The sequence below is a fragment of the Mustela lutreola genome, chromosome 9 (genome assembly GCF_030435805.1).
Source record: "Mustela lutreola isolate mMusLut2 chromosome 9, mMusLut2.pri, whole genome shotgun sequence".
Taxonomy (NCBI): domain Eukaryota; kingdom Metazoa; phylum Chordata; class Mammalia; order Carnivora; family Mustelidae; genus Mustela; species Mustela lutreola.
In genome coordinates, this window is record NC_081298.1 from 4,447,174 (window position 1) to 4,474,987 (window position 27,814).

Genomic DNA, 27,814 nt, shown 5'->3' on the forward strand with positions numbered 1-27,814 from the left:
GCAGCTCCACACATGCAAATTGTGACAGAAATTATGTACTTTTTTCCGTGACAGGCTATAAAAGAGCTTCCCATTAACTTAATTTATTTCACTTGAATATCAGAGACACTGATGATAAAACCCTCTTAAACAAACCATCTATCCTACTTTTAAAACATATCTGCTGATACTACATTAAAAAGCAGCCGGTTACCAGGAGACCGTTCACCATTCGCCAGCATTAATGCCTCGTGAGTCAGTGTCTGCCGTGTCAGACGGCAAAAGTGGGGTCCTGTTAGGAAAGGGTCTTTGGGGGGTAATAAAACGGTGGGTCAGTAAGATCAGACTTTCTTCAAAAGAGAGGAAATGCAGAATATATGTTCCTAAACAGCCCCCCTCAGAGAAATGATGACCTCATTTCTGGGGAGCACAGTGGCTCCCCAGGAGAGCCCAGGCAGGCCCCCGCCCTTCCACGTGCAGCAGTGTGAGCAGAGCAAAGGTGTGCAAGGCTAACAAGCAGCACAGCACATGCGTTAGGATTTGTTTGGTCTCAGAATCTTACCTTCGGGATGTCCCTCTCCTCGATTTCCACGGCCGCAATCACAGCTCAGGCCCCACTGACACCTCGCTTCGTCCAACTAGGAGCTCTTGCTCCCAGTGACTCTCCCGTCAGATCACCCCGCACAGCTCCGACGCAGACCCTGTCAGTCTGCTTTCCCCTGCGCACCCTACTCACCTTCACCACATTCCTGACCAAAAGCCCCCTCAAAAAAAAAAGCCCTTTTCCCAAGTAAAAGACGATCCGTTCAACTCTTCCCAGTCTCCTCAGCTTTCCTGGTATGGCCCCAGAACAGGTCCACACACGCTGGCCACACCCCCAGTCCCAGGGTGCTCTGGCATCACCGAGGTCTCTTCCCATCATGTTGGTCTGGTCGTGTTGGCACGTCTCTCCCGGTCCTCCTGCCCTACTCACATCTCAATATACCAACCTTTCAGAACTTCATCCCCTAATCCGACTTGGTAATGAGGGGCGTCTCAAAGTCCGGCGCGCATCGGGATCACCTGAAGTTCTTGTTAAAACACAGGTGATGGGATCCCACCTCCAGGGTTTCCGATTCAAACATCTGGGGTGGGGTGGGGCTGAGAACATGTATTTCTAACACAACACTGATGTTGCCAGCCCGGGGACCACTCCCAGAGAAGGCACATTCAGTGTATCCCCAAACGCTGCGGCCGCCACCAGGACGCTACCCCACACCCTCGTTCTTCTTTGGGCACTGGACTCTGCTGGTGGACACCTGCTGACACGGAAATGCCTAAGCTTCTCTCCACATGTCTGCCCTTCGACCCAATCCGACTGAGACTGAGACCAGAACTTCATGCTTTGATAGTTCACATTCTGGGTACTAGTTTTTAACTGCTTGGCAGATGGGTACCTTCTTCCCTCCCAACATTCGAAGAACTCTTGAAGCATGCTCCCTCTAAAAAACTCCTTGGGGTAGCACAAAGAGAGGAGGCCTTCTTTTACCCTTACCCATGTGGCTTCCCTTCTGTCCTCTCTCCCAGAGCCACTCTCTCCCACCCATAGGTTCAGGTAGGTTCACAACTGTCCCCTCCATATAATTTCTATATGTAATAATCAAAAGGCTCTTCTCTACCACACTGCATTCATGGCAGAGTAATGTAGTTCCTGCTCTAGTTTTTTAAGGTGACCAGAAACAAGACAGAACCTGATCAGCTTAAAAGACCAATGTCATTACCACACTGAGGTGAAGTAATTCTAGCCGAAAGCAAAGCAGCTCAGCACTGTGGGCTGTGTACCCTCATCATGAGTAAACTCAATACTTCTTTTAGGATTCTCAAAATGCTGAAAATACAACTGCTTCCTGGGACTCTGCCTACAGATACCTACGGATGAAACTACGAGTCTAGCAGGCAAATGACTGTATCTACTTATAAGTAAGTTAACACTGAATTATCTCTGTGTTCGCTATGGGATTTTCCAATTCAGTACAGCCCATTTTAGATGGTGAACTCCTCCTCGTCCGGCTGACTTCCTCATGCAGAGACCAGTGCAAACGTACCTCGGTGTCACTGGAAGATGAGATGTGCCAGATGCAAAGCACTGACCAAAGAACAGACCTCACTCACTCCTTTTTATAAATGTATTTAAAACATACATCTTTTTAAAAATTCCAACACACTTTCCTGTTTCCTATAATATTTTATAATGTAAATGGAATGACACGACACAGCCTTTTCCTGATTAACTCTTGGGATTATGAACACACATTACATTCTCTCTTAGAAAGACCTACAAGCCATGGCTCTTGGGACCGATGAACCGAAATACCGAGAACAGGCTGCCCTGAGGCTTACATAATTCCAGGTCCCTCGGTTACTTCTGAACATTCTCCCCACTCACCCTTCGTGGCGTTCCTATCCAGTCCCTCACTGTGGCTATCTCTCAAGCCCTTTCACTTCATCCTGACCTGTGATGGGCAGAACACCAGGACAAGGCTAACAGTGAGGCAAAAGTAAGAGAAGCGGTGCCTGGCTGACTCAGTCGGGGGAGCATGTGACTCTTGATCTCAGAGTTTTAAGTTTAAGCCCCACACTGGGTGTAAAGATTCCAAAAAAAAATAAAATATTTTTTAAAAAGGGCCCCTGGGTGGTTCAGACAGTTAAGCATCTGCCTTCAGCTCAGGTCATGATCCCTAAATCCTGGGATCGAGTCCCACTCTGGGCTCCCTGCTCAGCGGGGAACCAGTTTCTCCTTCTACCCCTCCCCCAAGTGTGCTCATGTGCTCTTTCTCAAAAATAAATAAACTCTTTAAAAAAAATTTTTTTTAATTTCAAAAATAAAGCAAGAGTAAACAAGAGAGTCAAGATGAGGAGCTCAAGTGTTTACATATGCAAGAAACTGGGGCACCTGGGTGGCTCACTCGGTTATGTCTCTGCCTATAGCTCAGGTCTCAGGGTCCTGGGATCGAGCCCCACGTCAGGTTCTCTGCTCAACTGGGAGTCTGCTTCTCCCTCCCCCTCTCTCTCTGTGTCTTCTCTCTCTCTTTTTCCCTCTCTCAAACAATATAAATATGCAAGAAGCTATAATGAGAGAAAAGAACATAACTCTTGGCTGCTCGAAATTGAGCTTAATTTCTGCAGAAAGCTGAAGTTACCATTCACTAAGTGAGATGTTCAGTGTACCTGATAAGTCCTCTTGATCATGATCTTTGAAAATATAAAGAATAGGGGTGCCTGGGTGCCTTAGTTGGTTATGCATCTGCTTTTGGCTTGGGTCACAATCCCAGGACTCGAGCCTCAGGAGGGGCTTCCTGCTCAGTGGGGGAGTCTGCTTCTCCCTCTCACTCTACTACTCCCCATGCTTATGCTCTCTTATTTACTGAGAGTGAGAAGCTGACTCCCCACTGAGCAGGAAGCCGGACTTGGACTCGGGGCTCTATCCCAGGACCCTGGGATCATGACCTGAGCAGAAGGCAGCCACTTAACCAATTACCAACTGAGCCACCCCAGTGCCCCAAATAAATAAATAGTGTCATACTCCTAAAAAGTAAAACACGGGAGTCGTAAGAAACTTGAATATCACAGTAAACTTTTTAAAAAATCTTTAAAAAGCATAATTAGCCTGAATTTTAATTAATTTCCTTTTGTAAAAAAACAATTTCTCATTTATGTGGTAATAAAGACTAAAGATGTCTTTTAGGTATGAATGTAAGTTGTTCTTATATGAGAAGATTAAACTTGGTTCATGAAAACCATTTATAAAAAGGTTTCCCTTATCAGTGACTTCCAAAGCAAATGATCAAACAAAGAACAATGTTGCTGTTAAAATGCCCAAACCCCTCAAATTGAGCTCCTGCTATCAGCACTTGACAGGCGAATGCCTGGCTTCTTTCTCTACGGGCAGTGCACTTACACGCTGGTGCTAATCACCTAAAAGCTCAGCCCAAGGTTGACTGATCCAGGGCAGGCAAGCAGCTCCATTAAACTGAGTCAGCAAAATCTTAAAAGGATTAATTATCAATTGCAATACTACCCAATTACATTAATTGACCAATGTTTCCATCCAAGAAGAGCTGCTGATATGCATTCTCTGTCCTCAGGATTTTACTGGAAGAACTTTAGGCTTTAACGTGATTAAAAGGAGTGCTGGAAAGGATTGTGCGTCAGAAGCGAACACTGCTCCTTAATTCTCTGAATTTTAATTTAAAATACTGATTCAGACACTAGCAGATTGGTGTGTGTTTGTCTTTCATCCATTTTCAATTCCCAGGGTTCACTTAGTAAAGTGTATCTGTACCTAAATATTGGTATCTTTAATGACTCTTTCCAATGCCCCCCCACACAGAGATTTTGCATTTCTAATTTGCCTGGTACAAAGGCAACCAATGTGCATAATTGAACTGCAAATGGAAGCACGCTTGCTACTTTAGTGAAATTAGAATTCAGTGAAGGTTATAAAAATATTAAACTTAATATCATATTACAGGAAGCATAAGTATTTTTGATGGGCCCATAATTTTACCACTTCACCTGCTGTATCTGCTGGCAAACATGGTTTGGAATATTAATGGAAAACTCCCTCATTATTAAACTGCAGTATTAAAAAAAAGAAAACAACCCTACAACCACTAACAGCTTACCACGAAGACATTTTCAGAAATTATCTACCTTAAAAATATTTTCCCACCAGACAGTTCAGAAAATAGATTTAATTTTGTAAAGGTAGAACAAATGGGGAGCCCCCCTCACTGCTTCAAACAATTCATTAATTCAGAAAGTTCTATTTCCCTTGCATTTAAAATCTCGGGGGAAATCCAATCTCCTCTTCTCCAATCTCCATTTAAGTGTAGCTATTTTGCTGAGGTCCAGAATGGAATAATTCAAAACCATCTCTAGTAGATGGGGTGTACCAAGGAGCAAAGGCCAAAACCATGGCATTCTGGGCCAATCAATGCAAAGAAAAAGCACTCCGCACCCCGTCACCTACTACAATGCCTCCTCCAGTAGGTAGACTGCAGAGGGAGCCGCTCAAAGAACGAGAGGGGACGAGACAGACGGGCGCCCCCATGAAGGACAAAGAAAAGGACGCCCGTCGTAGACCCAGGGGACTGGACCCCAAACCATCCCTTTGGGAAATCCACACATTTTCACCTACAGACACAAAAAGTTTAGGTTATGCCTGTTTCTAACCATTACTTTACCACCTAAGTTTTTAAAACAGAGCTGTTATTTTTTAAGGACTCAATAAGTAATTTGCCACCTTCTGGAGAAAATAACACGATAGGCCAGTGTCTGGACTTCTGAAGCACAACGAAAGCTCCCTTGAAAGCCAAGAAGAGTCTCGGAGGGTGTGTCAGAAAGGTATCTGACAGCTACAAAGCCTCCCTGAGTCCCCACCCGCACGACCCTGATTTGTGTGCCTTCCAAACCTCAGTGCCCCGGGCCAGCTATGTGGGCGGACCTCCTCCTCCTCCTCCTCCTCCCCTCCCTCCCGGCTCCCTTCTGTCAAAGGATGATTTATAACCTTCCCTAACAGCTAGCACATCCCAAGGGTGTTCAGAAATGGGAGAGAAATAATGTACTAGGCATGTCCTTTGCGAGTATGCCGTGACATTCTGTGTGGTAGACAGGGCAATGCTGGTAGTATTTTAAGTTGATTTGATGGCCACCTTTTTGTAAATTACATTTGAAAATTCACTAGTGGCTTTTCACCAGAAAAGAAATGCATATCCTAGAAAGAAAAAGGTATATATTTCTTCTTAAAATTAGAAAAAGTCAATTAATAATATGTATGGAATTAATTTTTTCTAAAAAGGCAATTCAATTCTGTACAATCTACATTCAACAAAAACTAGCCAGTTTTTGTCAAAGCTAGTGGGAAAATAACACAATCCCATCCTGTGCCATGCGTTCAGTTAACACGGCACTGGAGAGTACTCCGTGAGGCAGATACTACTTCTTCCATTTGACGGATGAGAAAACTAGAACCTAGAGACATGAATGAATCGGCCAAACAAAGATCACCCAGCAGGTTAAACAGCACAACTAAGCTCCCCATTCAGGCTCCAGACCCCACAGCTAGTGATCTCTGAGGAGAGCGGGCGACAGCAAACGTGGCCATGTACACACCTGGCCTTTGGACAATCGGCACTGCCTGTCTGCTGGTGTCTTTCGTGTCCTGAGGCTCCCTGAGGCTTCTCTCCCAGAAGAACCTAGAAACTCTACGTACTCACCACGATGTCATCATACCGCTGCGTTTGAAGAGGACCCTGAAAACCCCAGCGCTTTCCACCTCAAGATAGGAATGTCTAACCAATGATACAATGGTCCCTCTGCACAGAAAACTACAAAAATGCGTGGCAGCCTCCTTTGCCAGCTGGCGATGCCGGCCCGGAAATGCAAGTGGTGCACCTCGTGCAGTGAGGTAAGTACACACCAAACAGAAACAAGGGAGCCCTGTCTCATGTGCAAACATGCAGGAGTAAGGCCTGCAGACACATGGGCATTCTATTATTCAATTACTTTCCCCCAAGTACATAACATTTCGAGAACCACGCTACTTTGTATTTCACATGCATTGTAAATGAATGGGGGCCACCATAACCAATGGTGAGGCAGCTTCATATCACCAAAGAGCCACCGAGGCAGGAGCAGAACTGGCTTCAAGTACCAGCTCTGCCACTAATCACTCATGCGACTCGAGATGATGACACCCACTCTCTGTGCCCCCGTTCTTATCTGCAGAAGAAGCGCCGCAGCCACACAATCTTCGTGTTCCTTAAGTTGGGAATTATAAATCAAACCAAATGCCCAGGGTCGTTACCTCAAAAAAATTCCAAAAAAAATTTTTTTAATTAAAAGAAATTGAAATAGGGGCACTTGGGTAGCTCCGTCAGTGAAGCATCCGAGTCTTGGTTTCAGCTCACGTCATGATCTCGGGGTCATGAGATCAAGCCCCACATCAGGCTCCGTGCTCAACAGGAAGTCTACTTCAGATTCTCTTTCTCTCTCTCCCTCAAAGAAATGAATAAATAAAATCTTAAAAAACATTCCTATGATGGGGGGAGGGATGAATCTTTCTGAAAGAGACACGCATTTATATTTCATACTGGAAAGTATACCTACACTGTACAACTGCCTGTTGAGGCCATTTTATTCAGAAATGATGTTGCTGCCCTCTTATTTACCATGAAAATTGGTAATCCTCATCTACTGACAACCTTGCTCAAATCTGATATGGGCAAAGAAATCAAGAGGAAAACCAAAGTCAGTAAAAGAAGGGAATAAAGATTTCAGGTGCCCTTGATTACAATAGCAAAATGGAAACCATATGGATCCAAGAGGCACAGAAATGCCAACCCCTCAGACCCCTTCCCTGAGCCAGCACACTGCCTTTAGTCTGGGCTTCGGAGCCAGACCCAGCGACCCCCATCCAGGCGGGGTCACTTGCCGGCTCTGTAAGCCCACAGCCACTGGTCTCCTCCTCAGTGCGGGGCAGGTAACGATGCATCCTCACAGGCCAAACGACAGAAACTACTGGAGATAATGCGTGTGCTGGTTCAGCATAAAGGACACCCTCGATGGAATCTGGCTCTCATGCTCCTGACTTCCTGAATAACAACCCAATTCAAGAGTCCTGATCAGCTCTCGCAGCCTCTGAGAGAAGCACACGGGGGAGAGCTGGTGAGGGAGCACCGTAATGAGAGAAACCAATGGATGTGGGGAGTAAGAATTTGCAGAAATGATCAGATAATGAAACACCTTATATCTTTCCAAAGAGATGAATCATTTTCTCTTACGTGTCAAATGAATAGCCAAATGCATCACAATCAAAATCTGTCATGGAAAAAGCCAGTCAGGTACCCATTTCAATGAATAGTAGCTTCTAATGATGCAGAACCCTCTGTGACACACAGTCTCCTGATTTTTACAGGATAAACACACACTCCCCCACAGCTCCTCCACAAATACAAAAGGCATCTTGGATCCAGAAGTTCTAATGAGCTGAAAGTTTATTCCATTTCTAAAAAAAACATTGAAACTCAAACCCATCACTTACATCTCCTTAATTCTAAAATCCAATTCTCAATCTGGGCACTTCACCAGCATCTTTTCAAAAGCTGGACTTTGGAAAATAGATGCATTCTCAGACAGAAAGGGGAAAACCCATCAGACGCGCACAGAACTTTCACCCTTGGATATATTCCTGTCTCCTCTGTCCTCACCTCCCCGAGCTTTCCACCACCAGTAAAGCGCAGTTACCAATCATTGGGAATGACATGAGCCTAATGTCAGAAACCATTTAGCTTAAATAAGAAAATAACTCCATTTAGCGTTCTACCACAAAGTAAAATTAAGTTTGTTTAGCCCTTTTTTATTTATTGCCAAAGGGCAGATTTAATTTCAAGGGAGTGAAAACCAAACTCATTCTGAAGCAAAGTCTGAAGTTACCACTTTACTTTTGCTTTAACTATCGAGGCGCAGAAGGCTGTAAGCATTAAACCAAAGAGGCATTAATAATAGAAACCAACAGAGGAGTGGGACCCACGAAGCTTTTCAATCAGAGGGTGGGGGACAAGGGAGGCATCTACTGTCTTATTTTGTTATACCAAATGCAAATTTTAAGAAATCTTACTGGCTCTAGGGGGCACTTTTTAGCCCCCTCCTTGGCCTCCAGCTCCAGGACTTACCAGACACGTTGACGGAGGCCCCCGCATCGATGATCCCACTGTTGGGTCTCACGCAGTACCTACGCGGTGCTGTGGTCTTCACTTTAAAACACACGTTTCGGTCTGTTGGGTTGCCGAGCTTTAGGTTGGTGGTGACGACATCGGTGAAGGGACCTGGGGAACGAGGCAGAGACTGACTGGACACCTTGTGAGGAAAGTTTAGAAGACTGACTGATTTACGTTCTGGGGTGGGGAGGGATACAGTATGGGGTTCGGGGGAGGTTGCTCCCTATCCCGGATGGGAGAAAGGCACTGACGTGAACGCACGAACAGCAGCATCAGAAGGTCACCATGCTCTCCCCACAGCACCGGGCTACCTAGGTCGGCGCTCGAATGCCCAGTCTTTCCTTGCAACCTCACAACTTCATGGTTATTGTCATTTTACCAATAAGAAAATGGAGGCTTGGGCAACCCTTTCAGGTCCCCTCCCTCTTCAGGAGCTTTAAACTATCTCTCAATAAACTATCTCTCAATAAACTATCGCTCAATAAACTATCGCTCAATAAACTATCGCTCAATAATTTCAAAAAAAGAAGAAGAAGGAGGAGGAGGAGGAAAGAAAGGGAGAAAAAAAAATTTAAAAGAAAACAGAGCCTCAAGAATATGTGTTTCTTGTCTAAGTACTCATGCTAGTTAGTGGTGGGTAGTTAGGAACTGAACCAGGCAGCCTGAATCTAAGACCAGTTCTTAACCTACATTTAATACTGATTTCCACAATAAGATAAACTCTACCAGGGAGAATCTGAAGGATTAAACTTAGGTCCCAAAATTATCAAGGGTAGAGGGTGCCAAGAGTAGCAGATGTAATAAAGACTTTGAGGTCTTAATGGTCTATAAACACAGAATCCACCCCCACCCCCCGCCAAGGAACACACAATATGGTATTGCTGCCATGGCGTTAACCAGAGCAAGTTCAGAGTCCTGCTAGGCAGCCCACACCTGAAACGTCACATTCGGTTTTATAACTATGCAGGCGACTGGAAAGACTGAAACAAAGCTCAGTGCCCTGAGGGTATTTTTTATTATTATTATTTATTCATTTTCTACTTTATTAGATTTTTTAATTAAAAAAGTAAAACACGCTTCTTAAAACAAGCCAAACAATAAGAGATGTATAAAGAGGAAGTTAATAAGCTTTCCCTTGTCCCCTGAGGTCTAACGGGGGAGATCTTCTCACATCATCTATGCTTTTACAAACAGCACACGCGCACACACACACACACACACACACACGAGGAGGGAGACAACAAATGGGATCACACTATTCAGGTTACTCTGAAACCTGCTTTTTTTTCCACTTACCACTCTACTGTGGATACCTGACCACTAGATTTATTAAGGAGTCAGTGGGAGGGCTGACTATAAGACCTTCTAGGTCCTTTTCAACCTCTTTTCAAACTGACATCTTTTCAGCATGTAAATCAGTGCTATCTCTGTGTTTCCTCCACACAAGCGCTTTACTACTATCTCTACATTTACAAAGAAATAAGTGGCGGGGTGGGAAGGTCTGTGCTGCTATGTTCACAAACCAAGAAATACCTAATGTTGGTTCATCTGTTCCCTAAGGAAACCCAACAAAGACATTCAAATCTGCGCCTTGAAAGTTTTTCAACGAAACTCTAAGCTTCTTAAGGTAAAGATGATACCTTACCAGTTTTTGTATCTCCAGAATACATGGTCTCTCCAGGCACTGTGCCTGGCATCTAGTAGAGGTCTCAATGTGTGTATCTAGATAGATGACGATGACAGACAGACAGACAAGCAGGAAGGAAACTACCTGGTGGATAAGCACTAGCAAAATTAAAATCTCACGCTACTTTCTCACCTTCAGAAGTGCTCAGAGTATAAAAAAAATCAATCTGATGTGGGTTTTACTTAAATATAAATTAAGAAATCAATAAAGATGCAAAGGAAGAAAGGAAAAAGGACTCAGTTCCAAAATCAAATAAACTACGACCAGTTCTGCCACAAAGCTGAGTCTGAATTCGTGAATTTGTTCCAATGTGATTGATGTGCATATTAGGGGGACAATCTGAGCATAAAACAAATTTCACATTTGCTTATGCATGATTTCATCTGCAAGAAATGCTAGGTGAACATGGAAAAGTGCATGCAGCTGAACCAAGCTGCCTAGAAATACACAAATTACACCCTCTACACACACCTCAACCCCCATGAGCTACCGCAGCTCCCTAGGGGCGGGCAGCCACACGCCCCCACACCCAGCGTCACCACCTGCCCTCGTCCCCCACCGGACAGTGACCCACGAACGACACCTCCACAGGCGAACTTCACGTCTTCTTCAAGGTGAAGTGCCATGTTTACTGAAATACAACACTGTGTTTCCCACCCATTTAATATGTGTAAAACCACAATCAGGTTCCTGTCTGTGTATGCAGATGACCAACAAAGTTTATCAACAAAGTTTATGAACGTTGTGCACTTATAAGTTCACCTCCCTCTTGCAAGCCCTACAGTGTTTATCACGCTATTTTATGTGGCCTGGTGATTTTTAGGAAAGCATATGTTGTTGCATTATAGCACAATCAACGGTACCACTGAGTCATCTATCGTATGAAGTTACTTACACTAGAATTTCTTCTCATTCCACAGGCAATGGCACCTTCAAGAATAACATGCCTAAAGAGAGTGTTTCCATTTGGTTATCCTTCTGGTAAGTCCTGCCTCTGGCCCTCTGGGATCCGGCATTTTGTAGGTGCAGTTGTAGCCAGATGTGGGTAAAAGCATCTTGGACAGTGCATCTCACCTACTGACGCCCATCACAAACGACCCTCTCACTACACTCGAAGTCATCTCCTTACTGAGAACCAAAAGCTTACCCAAGCGGGCAGGTACTCTGTGGCCTAAGAAGAGTTTCAGTTAAGATGAGGGTGAGCCACATGCTGACAACACTCCATCCTTGTATCAAGTTTTTGGCATCAAGGGAGAAACAGTATCCTTCATGCTAAAATGGTGTTTGAGAGATTATGAAGGCAGCAGCTCCCTGTGACTCTACCCTTTTCCGCTCTCCACAAAGCACACCGTCTGACTTACCCCCCAGGAAGACTCTTCACTTGCTGAAGAGTGGAGATCACTTCAGCAGTGGTAAAAGGAAAAAAAGAACAGCTAAACACAACTCTGATTTTCTGGGGTCAAAGACAGCAAACACACACACCCACACACACACACGCATGCACAAAGGCACACACACCACACATGTACACATTCTCTGGCCTTTACAGAACAACTACCAATCACAAGAACTCCACCTACGCACAACTCCAGCTCAAATAACTCTACACTGCTGGGACAAAAGAGAAGAAAACAGACAAACCATGTGTTTACACAAAGAGACACCTGAAAAGGGGTGGGCTTTCCCATGTAAGCCCTGGGAGCGGGGCCTGGGAGAGCAGGTACTTACCATTTGATGGAGATTTATAAAACTATTAGGCCTTAACGTTTTCCAGATATAAACTTAAAGTTATTAGTTTCAACAAAATTCTGTCTCAAGAACATGGAAGCATCTTCAGATCGGAATGCCAAGAATTCGTAATAGTCCACAACCACATCCAAAAAAATACAGATTTTCCTAAGGTGGTCTGAAGTATACTGAGCAGAAAATCAGGTTGTTGGCAAGATTTCACTGTGATGAGGTTGAAAATATCTACTTGTTTCCAACTCAGTTGGTAGTGCTCTTCCTCCTCGCCTCACCTCAAGAAGTTGGGGGTCGGGGGTGCACCAAAATTAGGTGTTCTGTTTACCCCTTACACTGACCTGTTCTTCTAGGTATTCCCCCAAAATAAGCCAAATTTTACTGTAAATACTAAGTGGACTTTGGAAATCCCCCCCAATTAATTTATTACACAGTAATTTTAATAATGTTTGACATTTTGAATCACCAAAAAAAAAAGTAGTCTAAATTATTAAAAGACAAACAATATTTGTAGTAATAAGCAGGATAAATAAATAACCCAGATTTCTCCCTCAACACTCAATCCTGGGCCTTTAAGTGTTTGGGATTTCTTGCACTTACACAGTTTTACATGGAAAAATCTAGAGGAAACTTACTGAAAACACATGCAAGTGAACTACAATGTTAAAACAGCGAAGTCTCATGAGTTAAAATCTAGACATTTTGTAAAAACAGGCCAGCCCTCTTCTCCCCACCCTGGGCAATGTACTCTAAGAATTTTATTGAAAATAAATTATATTCGATTTGAGTAATTATAGGAAATAAACCATGTTAGTGATCTCCTTTTCCCCTGTATTAATGAATTAGAATATACAAAAACCTCAATAAAAATGATGTAAGAGCTTATGGGCATCATTCTGATTTTTACTAGTCACTTTCATTTCATAAAACTGCCATTTCCATTAAAGCATTATGTAAAAAATGGGATTTTACTATACCAACATGCATATTTATCACCAATGAATTTAAACATTGCTTATAAAGTACAGAGTCAATTTTATAAATGAAATCTCCTTCAAAAGTTAGACTTTTTCCCTCCAAGAAATGAAAAAATGATTTGGAACCTCTAGAACCACAGCACATACTTTTAATCATTTTTCTTTCCAATTTTCTCTTCCTTATTTCAGATAATTTTTTTAAAAAACTAGGAACTAAGGATCTCAACTATGAAATGAAGGCCAAAAAAATGCAGCAATATGAACTTGGGAGAAATTGGGAATAGTCCTTAACATTTTAATTTTTTGCCTTAACAATTTGAGTAATATTCTTTATGCCCTATACTACGCTACTCATCTTGAAAATTCTTGAGTTTGTAGCTGCTCACAAATAGCAACGACTAACTTGGGTATGGTCTTCCTGACATGCTCTAAATGGAATTTAGATAAAGCTAGTAAGCACAGTAAAAACTATTTTCTCCACCATGGCGTGACTTACTGTCATTCTGAAGTGTGTATTTTCAGACAGTAAGATCTGGAACTCACCTGTCTTAAAAGCAAAGAATACAGAGACTACAAAGCCAGCAGAAGTCTACGTTGCTCTAAAGGTGAAAGGAGGAACAGTTAATTGATTCAGTCTTACAAACATGGAGCCTTGGAATCATAAAGTGCTGGTTTAAAGGCCAAGGAGAGAAGGTCACAATCCAGCAAACTTCTCAACGGGAAGAGGTCAGGTTCCAAGTACTGTAAATGTCATCAAAAATGGCTGGATAAACTTACCAGGCAGGAAACACAAGAGCGCTTTGTAGAAAAAAGTATTCCATTAAATCCTTAAGCATTTCACCAATCTATGCACAGTGCAAGTATTGTACCTCTTTTCTGTAACCATTCATTAGTTCACTCAGAGACCCAGAGAGAAAAAGACCAACAACAGTCTTCCTTTCAGGAAATGCAAATAGGACTTTTACAAAAGAGGAAGTTAAGAGCTCAGGTCCCAGTGACTGTACAAGGTAAGAGGGAAAACTGCCAAGTGAGCTCAAAATTCCATCTTAGCCTTGCTCATCAGTGTGGCCTCAAGCACATCTTATCACCTCGTGGCAGAAAGCAGGACAGAAGTTTTTACGGGGTAAATACATCATTTCATTTTTACTCAGCAATTCAGCTTAACTAGAATGAATAGAAACACACATACACTCATACAGAACAAGAAACTGTAAGACTCCCAGAAGATAACATGGAAGAAAGCTAGATGGCCTTGGGTTTGGTGGTGACTTTTCAGAGACAACACCAAAGGCACCATCCATGAAAGCAGTAACCCCAAGCTGGACTTCATTAAAATGAACATCTGCTTTGCAATGGGCACTGTCCAGAGAACAAGCAGACAAGCAGGCCACAGACCGGGAGGAAATATTTGCGGAAGATGTATCTGATAAAGGACTGTGATCCAAATATACAAAGAACTCTTAAAACTCGGTAAGAAAAGGAACAACACAAAAACATGCAGAAGATCTGAAGAGATACCTCACCAAAGAAGATATATAGATGGAAAATAAGATAAATGGGAAAAAAATACAAATGAAAAGATGTTCAACATACGTCAATTAGGAAACTGCACATTAAAGTAATAATGAAACAGTGAGATATCAACACACACCAAGAGGGCCAAAATCTGCAGCAGTGACACCCTCAAACACTGGCCAGGGTGTGGGGCAGCAGGAGTTCTCCTTCCTTCCTGCTGGGAATACAAAATGGCACAGCCACTATGGAACAGTCTGTCTGCTTCTTAAAAAAACAAAACTACACATACTCCTGCCACACAATCCAGCAACTGAACGCCTTGGTATTCACTAAAACGAGCCAAAAACTCATGTGCACACAAAAGCCTGCACATCATCAGCGTTCACAGCAGCTTATTCATCCTTGTCAAACTTGGAAGAAACGAAGATGTCCTTCAGTAAGTGAATGGATAAATTTGTCCATCTAGACAATGGAATACTATTCTGTGCTAAAATGAGCTATCATACCATAATTCAGATATGGAGGAGTCTTAAATGCATATTACTAAGTGAAAGAAGCCAATCTGAAAAGGCTATATCCCGTATGATTTCAATTATATAACATTCCAGAATAGGCAAAACTATGGAAACTGAAAAAGACCAGTGGTTGCCCAGACTTGAGGGGAGAAAAAGGACTGAAGGGGTGGAGTACGGGGGACTGTCGCGGCAGTGAAACTCTTCTGTCGGATACTACAATGGCAGGCACATATCTCTGTATCTATTTGTCAAAACCCACAGGACGGACAACACCAAGACTGACCTAAGGCAGACTATGGACTTCGGGGGATAATGATGTTATTTACACAGGCTTATCAGTTTTAAGAGATGCACCTCTCTGCTGCTGAATGCTGACAGTGGGGAAGGCCGGGCCCCTATGGAGGCTGGGGTATATGGGATCTCTACCTTCTGCTTAATTTTGCTGTGAACTTGAAACTGCTTTAAAAGACAGAGCTTTTTTTTTTTCCCCAAAAAATAGGAGAAAAAAAAATATTTGGACTTTGTATTAGTAAGTTCCGGTAGCACCCCCAACATTTCTGATACTAAACATTAATTCTGAAGTATTTATGTATTTTATACATGTAAACATAATATATATATACACACACACATACATATACATGAAGAAAGATGCTTTGCTTTGCAAAGAAATTGCTTTTTTTCCTTTATCTGGAGTTCATGAAATTCTGGTGTTAGAAATAAATACACATCCTTCGTTTGTAATATGTTCTTCACATGGTTACAATACTCTGAAACTCAAAACTATATGTGTTACCAAATAACTTATATACCAAATTGATACATAATCTATCACGTCTCAGCTTTCCAGATAGAAACGTCAAGTTAGTAGCTCCACAATAGCTTTTCTCCCTCTGCATAAAAAGAGCTGCATTCCTTTATATTTTTGCAAACACAATTTAGGTACAGCATCTCTCCTTTCTTCAACACTTCCAAAAAATAACTTAACCATATTTCACTTCAATTCTGAAAAGAGTACCTTCTGGGAAAGTAATAATCTGTCTCTAGCACCCTAGGACTAATGATGACAATAAAATCACGCTGGAGGTATCAATACAACAGATCCTGTGCGTGGGAAAAGTATATAGGAAGGGGAGAAGCGGACACCATGAGTCAAGTCTGTTGGATATCTCACAGATGTCTTTACAATTTATCCCTTGGCAGGCTATTTCCATTACAGTATCCTCCTGCTTTTCCTAACCATCTGCAATGCACCAATCCTCACATTTTTTCCCCTTGTTTATGTAAGTGTTCCCCTTCCAAAACTGAAACTCCACGAAAACAGACATTTCTGTCCCTCTTGTTCACTACTAATCATGAGCGTCTAGAATTCTTCCAGACACAAAGCAAAATACTCAGTGAATTTTCTGAATGAATGAATGAATGGCCATACCGTGATCCTAGCTATTTCAAGCAAAGGTTTTACTCTTCATGCACATCTCCCCTGTATGCACAACCAGGGCGCCAGGGGAATGGAGGCCTGAGACTGCTGCCGCCCCCCTCCCCAGCACGCTCACCCTTTCTACCTTCAGCACAGGACTTCAGTCACCTGACACCTCATAGGTTCCTCTCCTGCTTGCCCCCCCTAGAGTAAACCCGCATGTGAGAGGAAGCTGTGCCTGTCCTGTTCATCACTGGAGGCCCTGAGCCCACAACACTCAACCCTAAGCAGTAAAGGGGCTCAGTAAGTGTGTACAGCGTCAATGAATGCCAGACTTCCTTAGAGGCAACTCAACTCTGATTCTGGCACATTTCCTGTAAACAGATGCTTACTCCATTACTGGGATCTGAAGTCATGATAAACTCATGCTGTTCATATACAGGCTGAAGGTATTAAAAATGTTCACTTGAGTCAATAATATTTTCATCATTACTATTCTATGATAATTTTGTTTAAAGTCGTCCCCCTCTAAAAAATTGAAAAAAACATCACAGTAACAGACAGTCAAAGAGGGTGAGCTCTTAAATAACAATGAATTCAAGAGTAAGGACACTGGGAGAAGTTGTTGTGGTTTTTTTTTTTAAATCTATTTTCTTGATTGAATTGTTATCTCACACATTAGATCAATGCTTTAGAAACAAAAATAAACCTTTGCAACCAATGTGTTTTTAATGGCAGACATTGGATTCCAATATTTCAACAGAAAGCCTAACTGCGTACCTCTATTTTGAAATAACAGCACATAAAGAACCCTACGTAGACACATCCTGTTCCTGAAGAAATCTTAGAATGCAAAGTGCTCTCAATTAATAAAATAATCTTTAAATTAATAAAGTAAATAAAATACCCACAGGAGACAGACACGTCATACCCATTACTGGAGCAGGAGAATCAACACCAGGAACACTCACTGGTGATCCCAAAGGCGCACCAGAAGCCAGCGCCACCGACACAGACTCTACCAAGCTTTCAGGCTGTTTATTCAACTCTTGAGTCTTCTAGCTCCTTTGGAGCAGAAAGAAATAAAAGTCAGTCAGCCACCAACTCCATGGGTGAGAAAGCTAGACCACAAAGCACTCTACTGTACTCTGAGAATTCAATAGACAGCAGTACTGTGCACGGCCTAAGGTCAAACTCAGGAAAGCTACCCGAAAAAGACACAGCTGGAAACAAGGAAGCGTTTTGAACTGAAAGCTCTTTGTAGCTTGTGTTAACAGATAAGCACTTATTATTTGGACTACACAAAGAAATTATTGTTCAAAACAAATATGCCATATTCTTATGAAGGAATACTATACAATTGGAAAGAATTAGCCAGACCTTTATTTCTACAGGAGATGGGTCTCAAACGCATGTTACGGGACACGTAGGCTCTAACAGCGCACGAAGTCTAACAACAGTGGAAGCGGTTCACCCCGAACCCTCTGGGGAGTGAAGGAAAGAGGAGGGTGAATGGGCAGACATGCCTTCACATTCTTAGTGCAATGTACTTATTAAAGAAAGATTTAAAACAAGTTTAACAAAATTATTAACATCCAGTAATTCTGTATTTGGGTATTTATTATATTATCTGTATTTTTCTGCACTTAAGTGTTTTCCCACATAAAGAAAGCTACCTGTAGCTGATGTCAGACCCAGGCAATGTCTGAGGTCATTTTCTTAACCAGAATGCCCTGTATATATATTAAAATACTGGAATCCTGAATTGTGGAGTTGTTAAAGCCAGTACAGCTACATCAACAGCCTTTCTTGTGTAATTTATAAAAACCAAGGCTATCATTCAAAAACATGTTTAAAGTAACAGTGGTCTCATTAATTTAAGACAAAAACCCAAAACTAAAATTTTTGACAAAGTCTATTTTAGAACTGTGAAGACTAGAAGTCTTTACCCCTCTAGAGAGAAACACTATGGCTACTTTTCTTTAATGCAATACGTTTTTTTCTAAATAGAAAAATAGCTACGAGTACTACGGAGGGGCTAAAACTGCATAACCCTATCTATACTCAGCACTAGACAGAGTCAACAGCTGAAGATTATTTTAAGGTAATAGTACACCTGACTAGTATGAATTTCATCTTTCAGTTCTAAAAGCATCTTGTACCATTTAGTAACCTGAATTTTTTCAATGCACAATCTTTTTTTTCTTTTAAGATATTACTTATTTATTTGACATGCAGAGAAAGATCACAAGTAGGCAGAAAGGCAGGCAGAGAGAGAGGGGAAGCAAGCTCCCCCCTGAGCAGAGAGCCCAACGCAGGACTCGATCCCAGGACCCTGAGATCATGACCCGAGCCGAAAGCAGAGGCTTTAACCCACTGTGCCACCCAGGTGCCCTTCAATGCACAATCCAAATAAAATCCCACCTAGACAGGAAAGTGGCAAAACAGGGCTCATTTTTTTTCCACACAAAGCAAGATGAGTCAAGACAGACATTATGCCCAAGTGAGGGGTACAAGCAGTTAACACAGCAAGGGGTCCCGGTTCCTCATGGTTGTAGCTGCGGCTTTAACTTGACTGAGTTACAAACTAGCAGCTCAAGTTAAGGACATAAGGTCAGTAGAAGTAAAAACTGCCCCCAAATGTTCAATCTTTAGTGAGGATGAAGGCACATGAAAAGCTTCCACATCAAAATCTACACATCCCAATTCACAGCAGACACACGGAGTGAAGCAGAACGCATTTCGCATTCTGCTCCTCTATGGTTCCCCTACATTTTCAGGTTGTGAACAGCAAGGAAGAGCAGAATGTGGTTTATCGGTCAGTATGTAATCTGCTCTGGTTTCCTTTTCAATAGAGAACCTAAGTGGCTATATCAGTGAAAAGAGAGTCTCAACCAGGTCAGCAGCTTAAACAAATTCAACCAGGGACCAAGGAGAAAGGCTGTGAGAGATGAAAAATATCTTCCATTTCCCTCTTTTTCTGCCTTTAGAAATCATACTCATTCTCCAAAGTTCTGCTCAAACGCCTTTTTTGGAAAGGCTTACCTAATCTCTCAATTAAAAAAAAGTATTCCCTCTAATACTGTATCCTAACAGGCTAATGGTAACCAAATATATATCCGTGCCTGGTCCTTCCTCTTCCATGATCATGGCTTGCAGGTGTATTAAACATCTGAAGCCCCAGCAACACTCTTAGATCCCACTCCCCTTCCCCAAACCCACAATTCCCATCTCAGGAAAAGGAACCACCACTCACTAAGGTGCTTGGGCCAAAAGCAGTTACCCTAGACTCCTCTCTTCCTTCCCCACTCCACACCTACCTTCAGAAGAGATCTGGAATCAGAGCACTTCTCACCACATTCTCTCCACCGCCGCAGTCTCTCGCACACTCTGGGCCTAGACTTGCAGTAGCCTTACAGCGTGCACACATACCATTACCCACGCATCTCACACCTCTCAGAGCCTACTCTCCCTAAACCCACACCGTGGTCTTTTAAAAAGGGACTCCTGCTCTAAATCTTCCATGGCTTCTTATCGCACAACAAAATCCCAAGTCTGTCCTGTGGCTGGCCCACCAGGAAAATTCCTTCTGAGTCCATCTCCTGAACTACTCCATCACTCCTCCACAGGCTCAACGATCTTGTTGGTCCCTGAACACACCAACTCTATGCCACCTTGAGGCCTGGCACCTGTCCCTCCCTGCCTGGGATGCTCTTCCCCCAAATGTGTGTATGGCTTGCACACTCATTCGATACAGGTCTCAGTTCAAAGATCACCTTCTCAGGGACAACGGCCTTCTCTAATCACCCTCTTTAATACAGAACCGCCAAACCCCTCTACGTTGTGCCCAATACCTACCCTCCCCTTCCACTGTCCCGTTGGCCAGCACCATGTTATATATATTTCCTGGTTTTTTATTTCGTGCCATCTTCTCCCCCAGGAGATGAGCTCAGTAAGGCAAAGGTTTTTTCAGTTTTTCACCTTGGTCTCTCAAGTATCCAGAAGAGTACTGGAGCACACTGCCGGCATTCCATAAGTAACTGATGAATGAACTGTCCAGGTGCTGTGCTAAGCCCTCCAGCTACAGAGATGACTCCAGGACCCATCCAGAATTAAGAAATAAGAATCTGGGATTGAGGCTCTAAGATGATATATTTTGGGAAGAAAAAGAAGAGAGAGAGAAATTACCAAAGATAGTGACATTCGCTAACATTTAATCGTGCCAGGTCTGGGACGCCTGGCTCGCTCAGTCAGTGCAGCATATGACTCTTGATCTCAGAGGCATGAGTTTGAGCCTCATGTTGTGGGTAGAGACTACACAAATGAAAGTGAAAAACAAAATCTTTTTAAAAATTGTGCCAGATCTTCTATTCTAAGCACTTCACATGTGTTAACTCATTTAACGCTAACATGTCCCATAGTGAAGACTGTGAGGCACAGAGAAGTTTCAGACTTTATCCAAGGTCACGTGACTTTCAGGTCACGGGTCCAGGATTCACATCCAACCAGTCTGACCCCGAGCTCAGCTCTGAACTGGCGGGCTACACACTACCTCTTCATTGTACTGAATGCTGCATTAAAATGAATACAGAATGCTTTGTGTCAAACAGGAGGGCAGGGAGGGTGGGGGCCTGAACACTGAAGGAAGTCCTGGAGTCTGAAAAGATGAAGGAGCGCCTTTTGAGCTGCAGGGAAGCCCCGTTGAGAGCTTCATGTGGTGTGTGTGGTGTGATCAAAGTGGGGCCTTCACAGGGGACATCACAGGGGCACAGAGGGATACTAGGGAAGTGAATGAAGCTGAAAAATGCACAGAAGCATGAGGAAATGAAAGGAAAAATATTAAAAATAGTTCTAGGAAGATAGGTGTGAGATTAAAAAAAACAAAAACAGGTCTCTCTTTTCCGACGTGGGTTCTGAAAACAGCCATTGCCTCCACAGCACTGACCACATGTAGTAAAAACCAGAAACAAGACATATTTGCACATGCCTTTCTTACTCTAAACAGCTTATAAATACTACAGTCGTTTAAGATGGAAAACGAAAGTTGACACTGTTTAAAAAAGAAAAAGTGTGGCCCAATTTTGAAAGGCTTTGATCCTGGCCTAGGAATTCTGAACGCTAACCTGTAAGATCTAGGAAGCCAATGGATGCTTTAAAATAAAGAAATGACATGATCAAACTTCTGTTTTAGAAAAACAGCTCTGAATATTGTACACAGGAGATCCTGAAAGGCGGGGGAAGAAGGCAGGAGCAGAAACGGGCAGGGAGACGGGCAGTGACCGTGACAGGGCCTACCTGCAGGACAGGGCAGTGGGGATAATAGCAGCCCAGGGGTGCAGAGGGTACCGAGGTGCAGAAGGGGGAGTGAGAGATGAGTCTGGGTCTTCCGGACAACCGAGCACAGAGCAAGGGCCATTCCCAAGATAGAAAAGGCACATTCCGTGGGAACTGAGGATGAATCCTGGAGCAGTATGGACAATGCGGAGTCTGAGGTGCTTTCATGACAACCAGACAGGCAGGGATCAAAAGACCTGCTCAGAGATACAGACTTGGAAATTCTCTCTGCAGAAGTGACAGCTGAAGGCACTGTGAGTGAGAAACCGTGAAGAGAATGGCACTTCAATGGGGAAGACGGAGGACAGAGCCTAGGCAATGTCAACACCCAATAAAATAAATGATAAAGAGGTGGGCAGTTCACCAGGGGAGTCAACAGTAAGTGTCGCAGACAGAAACCCGCTGAACTACGAATGGTGTCCGCGGAGGGTGAGGCCTGAGAACTCCAAGGACAGTGAAGATGTAAACCAGTAACTGAGACTCACTGTTTCCAGAAACGTAGTTGTGATGGAAGACTGGGCATTCCCTTCAGTGGGGGAAGGTCTGGGGGCATGCGGTTTCTTTTCAGGAAGGGGAAACCAGTCTATCTGTAGGCACAGGGCGGGAGTGAAGCAGAAGAGAAATCCGAGACCCCACCGCAGGCTGACTAGTGGAGCGAGATACCGTATGTGATGGGAAAGGAATGGGTCAAGAACGCAGGGTGAGAAGCCGGTCTGGCTCCGAAACAGGAGGCACGGATGGGTGAGAAGAGAAGTCTGCAGCAGAGAGCCAAGTGCCCGCACGGGGTAGAAAACCCTTACGTATTTCCAAGTGGAAGGCGCTGTGTCCACACGGATCAGCTGTTCCCGCTGTCCTGTGGGTCTCCGTTCCTCTCCACACAGAGCCCCCGCCTCTCTTTTCCACTTCCCTCCTCACTCAGTCTTCTTCCACCCAGACACTATGAATGACCGGAGACTCTGCCATGTGCCATGCACAGTGCAAGGCACGGGAATCTGGGGACAAAAGACATGGTCCAAAAAAGGCAAAGGTCTTCTTGATTAATGAGGAAGGGAGTCAAGAAAGCAACCACGGGCGCCTGGGTGGCTCAGTGGGTTAAGCCTCAGCCTTCGGCTCAGGTCATGATCTCAGGGTCCTGGGACCGAGTCCCACATCAGGCTCTCTGCTCAGTGGGGAGCCTGCTTCCTCTTCTCTCTCTCTCTGCCTGCCTCTCTGCCTATTTGTGGTCTCTGTCTGTCGAATAAATAAATAAAAATTTAAAAAATCTTATTAAAAAAAAAAAGAAACCAACCACACCTTACTAAGAAAGGTAAGGCGGTATGGACCCAGACACATGAGAGTGGAGAGAGCAACAGGACATCGACCTCAAGAACTGAATGAAGCCGGGTTGAGCCCTGAAGGGAAGTGGGAGGAGCAGCAGACAGGAGGAGGAACACACTTGTTCTATGTGGCGGACACCTCTACGCAGCACTAGGACTAGGAAGGAAGAAAGGCTGGAACACAGGCGAAGCAAAGACGATGCTGGTGATCAAAGGCAACAGGCACAAGTGATTTTCCAGGTCTTGTTTAAAAATTCAAACTTCAGGGGCACCTGGCCAGCTCAGTCAGTGGAGTACACAACTCTTGACCACAGGATTGTAGGTCCCAGCCCCACGTTGGGTGTAGAGTTTACTTAAAAATAAAATCTTAAAAAAAAATTTTGTTAGGGGCACCTGGGTGGCTCCATTGGTTGAGCATCTGGATGGTTTCAGCTCAGCTCATGATCACAGGGTTGTGGGATCGAGCCCGGGATCGAGCATTGGGCTCTGTGCTCAGCGGGGAGTCTGCTTCTCTCTCTCCATCGGCCCTTCCCCCAACTTCTTCTCTCCCCTCCTCTCTCTCTAAAATAAATAAATAAATCTTTAAAAAAATTTAAACTTCTTTCTTTTGACAATGGAGAGACATTTAACGATTTTAAGCAAGCAAGAGCTGAGCTCAGATTTGCATATTTGAAACTCGTTGTTATGGAGAGAAGAGAGAGGACTCACACAGCAAGGCCAGTCAAGAGGCTATTACAGTCATCCAGGGGGAAATGAGGCAGCCACAGAGGGGACAGGGAAGAAGGGGCAGATTTGAGTCATGGGCTCTCTGAGTCACTGAACTGGTCCACTGTGTGGCCGTGGGCCCTGCTCACAGAGACGCTGCGGAAGAGACGGGAAGGGGAAAAGCGAAGGGAGCGGGGAGGGCGCTACGGGGCCTGCTGCACTTGAGGGCCCCACAGCCCTGTGTATGGGCTCGGACCAGGCCTGGGGTCATCTGTAAATGCCAGCAGAAGAGACCCCCAACGGGGAAAAGTGAAGACAGAGGGAGGGAACCTGAGAAAGAAAAGTGAGGAAAGGCAGAGAAGGAAACCCTGTAGCCCTCTGCACTACCAAAGGACTCCATGAGGAGTGGGCGAAAGGGGCCAGCAAGGCAGAGAGAGCCCCCACGGACGAGGGATGGGAAGGAAAAGCATCAGAGGCAGGGTAGCACCAGTCAGCGCCACAGGGTGCCCAGAAGCCAGGGACACGGAGACAGACGACAGGCGTGGGCGCTCCGTGGTAAGGAGGGTCGTAGGCACCAACAGCAGGAGCCAGGGGTGGGTCAGAAGAGGTAGGAAGAGTGCGATCTCCAGAAGCCTGTCCGGACCCGAGGGAACGTGAAGGGAGTGTGGAGAGAGGGCAATCAGGACTCCGGAAGCAGTCCAAGGTCAGAGGCTTACTGATGACCACTGACTGGCCGGGCTCTGCGTTCAGGGCCAGCGAGCAGGATATGTACAGAAAAAAAAGAAATGATCTTGCTTTGAAGGGAAAAGGCAGCACAGGCAGTCATTTAACACCTAGTGACAATATAAAATAAGACGACTCAAATGAACGTTAGAAGTTTTCTCAGGACTTCTCTAAATTACCTCTCATGTTCTTTCCACCTCTGCTGTTCTGAGTGAGATTAGAGGTCAGCTAGACACCCACGGTAACTGTGATCCTTCTGTCCCCAAATCACAGGAGGAAGTTCTGAATGAGGACACCTGCAGATTCTCTAAGGAGTGATTCATGGCTTTCCTTCATCCAATTAGTAAAGCAGCGTCTGACTTTAAAAAGGTCAAAAAGCACGGATCTAGATCTCCGAGCAGCCCAGCAGGATACATTTATACGCCGACAAATCAATTCAACCAGCAGAATGAGAATTCAAATAAGCCTCCACAAGGACAAACCTCTAGTTTTTTTCAGCAGATCACTCTTTTTATTCTTACGTATGCTTTTATTTCAAACGGTCATACTAAACACTAAAAGATGACCATGTCCACGGTTGTATCCTTTCTTTGGAGTTAGCAGAAGAAAAGGATAAGAAAAGAATACATTCATTACTAAGTGAAAGATATTCGTCTGAAAAGGCTACAGTCTGCCCAATTCCAACTCTATGGCGTTCTGAAGAAAAAAAACTACGGGGACAGTAAAAAGATCTGTAGTTGCCAGGGGTTGTAGAGGAGAGAGGGGTGACTAGGTGGAGAACAGGATTTTGAGGGCAGCAAAAATACTCTGTATGATATGATGATGGTGGACACTTGTCACCATGCATGTGTCCAAACCCAAAGGCAGCTGACACTGAGAGCGAACCCTACAGACCACGGCGTGCTGTGGGTGACAATGATGGGTCATCAGTCATAACAGATGTACCATTCTGCTAGGGGACACTGACACCCGGGGAGGCTATGCACGTGGGAACAAAGGGTATAGCCAAAACCTCTACCTTACTGTTTATTTTACTGTGAGTCTAAAACTGCTCCCCAAAACTGGGGGCGGGTGGTCCTTAAAAAGTACCTGGAAAAAAAGAAGACACATTCTGTTAGTCACTACTGGGAAAAACTAAAGAAACAGAACCTAAAGGAGTTTGCATTCTAGAAGAAAAAATAAAACATTTAAAAAATGAAGCACCCGAGAGTAAGGCATAAACAAAATATGCAAATGATACACAATTTGAGGAGAGCAGAAAAAACTAGATGAGACTATCCCCAAGAATACTCAGGAAAGGTCAATGGAATGAGCTTTTAAACAGAAAAAGAGGGTTTGTTAATTAAATATTCAGGTGCCTGACAGTACAAAGCACTGGTGGATTCTATGGGAAATACAAGCCCCAGTTTCTGCCTTCAAGGAGCTTTCCAACTCTTCTCTTCAGCTAAAATAAACTTTAATCGCACATTCTCAAGGCTAGAGCTGAAAGGAACACCAAGAGATGTTCAGTTCAAGCATCCTCCCCCAACAGAAGATGAAATCAAAGCCAGTGATCCCAGCTGAGTGTCTCCAAGTGACAGCAAGGGCAGGCACAAAGTCTCCCTTTGTAATAACGGGCACACATGCTTTGCAGGCTGAAAGACTTCAGTACAAATTACACCTTTCGCCAAGTCTGGGGCCTACGTTCTCTCAATTCTAAGCCAGAGATGGTGGGGCGCCTAGCTGGGGCAGTCAGTTAAGTGTATGACTCTTGGTTTCAGCTCAGGACATGATTTCAGAGTCATGGGATTGAGACCTTCTGGTTCTGTGCTAGCATGGAGCTGTTTGAGATTCTCTTTCTCTCCCTCAAATAAGCCTCTGACCTTCCTCCCTCCCCCCGCAATGAATAAATAAATCTTTAAAAAAATAATAAAAAATAAACCGGAGACGGTGATAATAGGATTTCTGAGATAGGTACCATTCCTTTCCTTACCTTCTCTCTACTGCTGAATGGTGAAACAAAAGGCTACACTTGTCCCCTAGTCAAGTGACATCATCTGGGGTCTCCAGGCACTAAGAAAATAAAGGACTTCCAGTAGGCAAAAGGGAAGGTACAGCGACATTAGCACATAATTTTCAACACCAATAAATTAATGACACAATCAGAAGTCATCAAGTTAGAACAGAAGTTCTTAAGGGAAAAAAGAAGTGGTAGAGTCAGGAAAGTCAGTCGCTCTCAAGTTACAGAACAGCCCTGTACTCTGTGGCAGCCCTATCAGAGATGCCACGGAAGTCATTACCGGATTACAATTACGGTCCAGTATCATTCCTTTCTTTTTCCCTCATTTCTCTTTCACTTATTCTGGATTCCCACTGTCCTATTTCCAGTCCTTCTTTCATCTTCCTAACAACATAATAAATCAGAAAATCTAGGGCCTTCATAGTCAGCCATGCCCCCACACATGGTTTAAGGGAAGAAATGGTGCCAACATGGTGATAACGGACATGCGCTTTGTAGTCAGACAGACCTTGGTTCCAAACCCAGCTCCACCTCTAAGGCAGGTTTATGAACCTGAATCTAACTGTCTACTCCCTAGGCCTGTCGTTAGAATTAAATAAATGAGCAAGTTTAGAAAAATGCCTAGCACACAGCATAAGCCCACTGAGTCATAACATCTCACATCTCCTTTCCATGAGATTGAAATCCCAAAGAACACAGCTTTTTCTAGGCCCCCAACTGGGGACAACACATAAGTGTCCTGTCCCCACTGTCTCCTTCCCCTCTACCACCTAGTAGCTGGGTGCTTTCACAGCCAGGACTCCGCCCCAGTCCCTAACCCAATGCCTGGCCCAGAGGAAACTTTCGGTAGGCGGTAACAGAACCAACCCGGAATCAGTCATGTTTATTCCACTGGACAAGAAGGGGTTGTCTGTCCATTAAGAAAACCTCAAAGGATGAGTTGTGGAAAAGGAAGAAGGAACCCAAAATATTCACAATTGGATGACCTTCTGTTATGCACACAATCACCATGTCTATGACTGTCTCTAAACCCCCTCCAGTCGGATTCGTAAGTTTTGCAGGTTACCCCCTGGGGGAACAGGGACGTCCAGACTACCTCATACAGAATAAAAGAGCACTTTTTGTTACACACCTTGGGTTAGTCT

General features: G+C 43.9%; 1 protein-coding gene across 2 annotated transcripts in view; it reads right to left on the minus strand.

Moving 5' to 3' along the window:
* VAPB (VAMP associated protein B and C) overlaps nucleotides 1–27,814 on the minus strand; it is a 56,830-nt gene that overhangs the window by 21,834 nt on the left and 7,182 nt on the right. For both annotated transcript variants that reach the window (XM_059134772.1, XM_059134770.1), the window contains exon 2: nucleotides 8,694–8,846. In XM_059134772.1, coding sequence (XP_058990755.1) covers nucleotides 8,694–8,846 — 153 coding nt within the window. The remainder of the gene's footprint in view (nucleotides 1–8,693; nucleotides 8,847–27,814) is intronic.